Here is a 3,550-nt window from a genome sequence, read left to right as displayed (position 1 = left end):
TGACGGACGCAGAACATTTGCTTTTTCAAATGAACAAGCGGAGATATCAAAGGACCAACGTAAAGGGAAAATTTCTGCCTGATACTGTATTAGCAACAGCCTTCAAGGACAGCTTGGAAAATGATGGGAGTTTGACAGAACAGTAAGTTGCTTGTTCCAAGATAAGGGAACTGCATGGGAAAACATAGCCTGGAGCTTGAATGGCAGGAGAGCAAAAGGTGCTACAAGAAAGAAGGTGATAGGACACAAACAGGAATTTGGAGTTGCAAGCAGCAGTTAAAGGCAGTAACAGCCAAATCCTCAAGCTTCCATATACAAACAGATCTGGTAACTTAAAAATGTAACTTTCAAGCACAGACTGAAAAGCACAGGCAATTTGGCTCTCACATCTCCTGCTCCTATAAAATTCATAGCTATAAACATGGCATTAAACAGATTTGGTAATTTCTTAAAATCAATCAAATCAATTCCCTCCCCTGAAAAAATAACTTATCATTACAAACTACATCACTGCCTGCACGCAAGTCAAACATAACTTCAGAGTTCAGAAAATTGTGGTATACATAATATTGTTTAAAAAAAAAAAATTACACAGGGGGTGGGGAGAGAAAGGGTTTAATATGCACAGTAAGTTTTAACAACTTCCTTTCCCAAACAGCTGTATGGAAGCTGCAACTCCAGTCTCAATTCATCTAGCCACAGCCAACCATCACCTCAGATTCCTGACATCATCAGTGGAAAGGGAAAGGAGAAAATCAAGCAGCTACAGCAGGGAAGAGCGGGCATCTCTTTCTCTCACTTTAAGGAGTACTGGGCAACAATGCTATTTTAGCTCTGCTTTCTAAACACTCCCAGAGCCAAAAAGCGTGGCCTCACCACCCCTTTACTTCTCCCATCGCACTCTGAACCCTCTGGGAACCAGATAAATTCACTAATGTGGGAGAAAACTATCACATGGGAAATAACGATTTCTGCCACGTACTCTGTTCAGTCAGGTTCAGCTTTCAGAGCTGACAAATGCTACAGCCAGCACCATGGCTGGGAACAGGAGGGGAGACCTGCTCTCCTTCAGCAACAGTGACCCAAGAGAAGTAGATGCCCTGAAGCCCCTTCATCTGGTCTTTAAAGTGAGGAGGATGAAGCCAACCATTCTGTACTCCCCACAAGAGAGTCCGTGCCATTAGCTAATTGTTCCGCTTGGGTAATGAAGAACAAATATTTAGCCACTTAACTGGGGAAAAAAAAATCGTCTAGAGATTAATTTTTTTGACTCAATACAGCATTACAGTGGGATTTTTAGGATGTCTGCGTGGGACAAGTGACTAAAAATGGTACAGTTCTTTAAAATGTAAAAAAGATCAGGGAAGAGTATTTTAGGCTTTGTCAGGGTCAATAGCACTTTTCAGGGGCTGGGATTGTCTCTTACCTTTTCTCTTGGATCATAACACACTGATGCAGTAACACAGAGGGATTTATCTTTCAGCAAACTGAACACGGCAAATAATGAACTTGTAACAAATAAAAGTTTTGTGTCACTTCATTAAAAAAATTGAAACAAAACCATTTACTGGCATCAACCTTGCCCATTACATAACATCACAATTATAATTACTATAGGTCCCTTCATATTCAACCTTCAACTGCAAAAAAGAAAAGTTTTCTGGGATTTTTGATGTTTTTTTCCCCCTTCCACTTTTAATACCAAAAGAATTCCACCAAAACACAGTACAGTTCTTGGAAAAGGCCTCATATACTTCCTACAATGGTTTCCATGTCATCACTGTGCTACTGATGACATTACAAGGTGTTCAGTTGATCTGGCCAGAAGAAAGGATGATTCACATCTGTAGACGCAGCTGTAGTACCTTCAATCCAGGAAATTTGGATGAGATTGTCTGCACAAAGCAGATACACGTGACCTTCAATCAATCCATCACAAACTATGTGCACTGAATTAGTCAGTAAGTGTCATTTTTCTGTTGTCATTTAGGGAGAATTAAAGTCTGTCGGTAACAAATGCAATCCTGATGAAGATGCAGTTTTTCTGGATGGCATGTGGTAGCGTACTTTCTTCCAGAATCTGGTACTTGCCGAGTGAGACCTTTTCGAGAAGTCACCTTTCCATCGGATAGCCCCCTGCTTTTGCTTAATATATTTGATGGCTTCTGGCATGTCTGCATAATCTTGTATTTTTTCAAGTTCAATGAGAATTACTTTAATGCCATCTTGGATAAGAGCATTATACATGGCTAGCTGCTTTTCAGACACATCTTCTATAACGCTGTAACAGGAGGGTTCTGGTACTAAAACAATTATCACTCTTCTACTTTGACGGATTTTTTCATCAGCAATACTGATCACAGCTGTAGAAAAAAAAAACGTGCAAAATTAAGGCTGTGTTTCTTTTTTTTGTGTTACCAACACATTGCAGCTGCTTCATTCACTGTTTGGTATTTACACTTTACCTCACAAATAGGGGCAGGGTAAGAGCATGCAAGCAGTTACATTGGGTTAGCCAGCAAGTAGAGATTTGGCCAATGCAACACAATCTGATCCCATCAGACTGCATGTCGATATTCTTATTTTGCATAAACAGAGAAGAGCTACCACCTATCTACTACCTATCTCACTAATGCCATTTTATTACCATCATAGGTGCAATTGCAAAAAAACAAGTTCCAAAACCATAGGCCTAAATAAAACTATGACCTTTTTCCTTAAACGGCTTGCTCTGCTATGCTTAACTGTTTTTAGTTACATGTAACTGGAAGAGAAAGCAAAGAATCCTCCCTTCAATGGCATTCCAGACAATTAATTCTAAAACAGCAAAATATGGTAAATACTACACAAAATCCATATGGGTCAACCATGAGAACTACTGCATTTTTTCAAGGTGGAAAAATAAAGCAGCACTTTAAATTATACTTCTCAGGGACCCCTTTCTTCTCAAACCACTATCAAAAGCCTTCAGATATAAAAAAGTGATCCATGAACCACCTCATGTAGGTTTGTTCACACATAATTTTTTTTAAACAAAAACTTCTATTCAAGGCCTACTCTGCAAATTTATTCAGTCTCAGTATTATCTTTTTAAAGTCATAAGACTGGGAAGGATTCAAAAGACTTTCATCATTTCACCTCACATAAGCGGTCAGTGGGACAAACTTTGCAATTTTCAGTGTCAGATGCTAGAAATTCAAATTTGATGTGCATATGCACACAGAGGAAACCTGTGCATATGCACACAGAGGAAACCTCCACAAGGACTTTAAAACCTTGCAAGGAAGCCAGTGCTTTGTAAGAACTTTCACTAGGAACAAGTGGTCTTTGATATCATTCCTGATAACTTGGTGTTGCTCTTTATTCTTTGTTTTCCACCTGCACTGTCTAAGCATCCCTCATACCCTTTATTGCATCCCACTGGTTTGACAGCAGTTCTCAGCACAAATAAAAATGAAACAGTAGAGAGGTCATCCTATCAAATAGCTCGGGTGCTTTTCATGCCACTCACAAGACCTACTTTTCCATGTTTCCTGCCATTAGTCATCCT

At 39.4% G+C, this 3,550-nt stretch overlaps 1 protein-coding gene across 1 annotated transcript in view; it reads right to left on the bottom strand.

Annotated features, from left to right (window-relative positions):
• Window positions 1-1,986: 1,986 nt before the first annotated feature.
• The window catches only part of LOC104626063 (interleukin-1 receptor type 1-like), a 17,387-nt gene continuing 15,823 nt past the window's right edge, over window positions 1,987-3,550 (bottom strand). The window contains exon 10 of the mRNA XM_010293885.1: window positions 1,987-2,363. Coding sequence (XP_010292187.1) covers window positions 1,987-2,363 — 377 coding nt within the window. The remainder of the gene's footprint in view (window positions 2,364-3,550) is intronic.

The sequence above is a fragment of the Phaethon lepturus genome, unplaced genomic scaffold (genome assembly GCF_000687285.1).
Source record: "Phaethon lepturus isolate BGI_N335 unplaced genomic scaffold, ASM68728v1 scaffold6489, whole genome shotgun sequence".
Classification (NCBI taxonomy): Eukaryota; Metazoa; Chordata; class Aves; order Phaethontiformes; family Phaethontidae; genus Phaethon; species Phaethon lepturus.
This window is presented reverse-complemented; position numbering and strand designations above follow the sequence as displayed.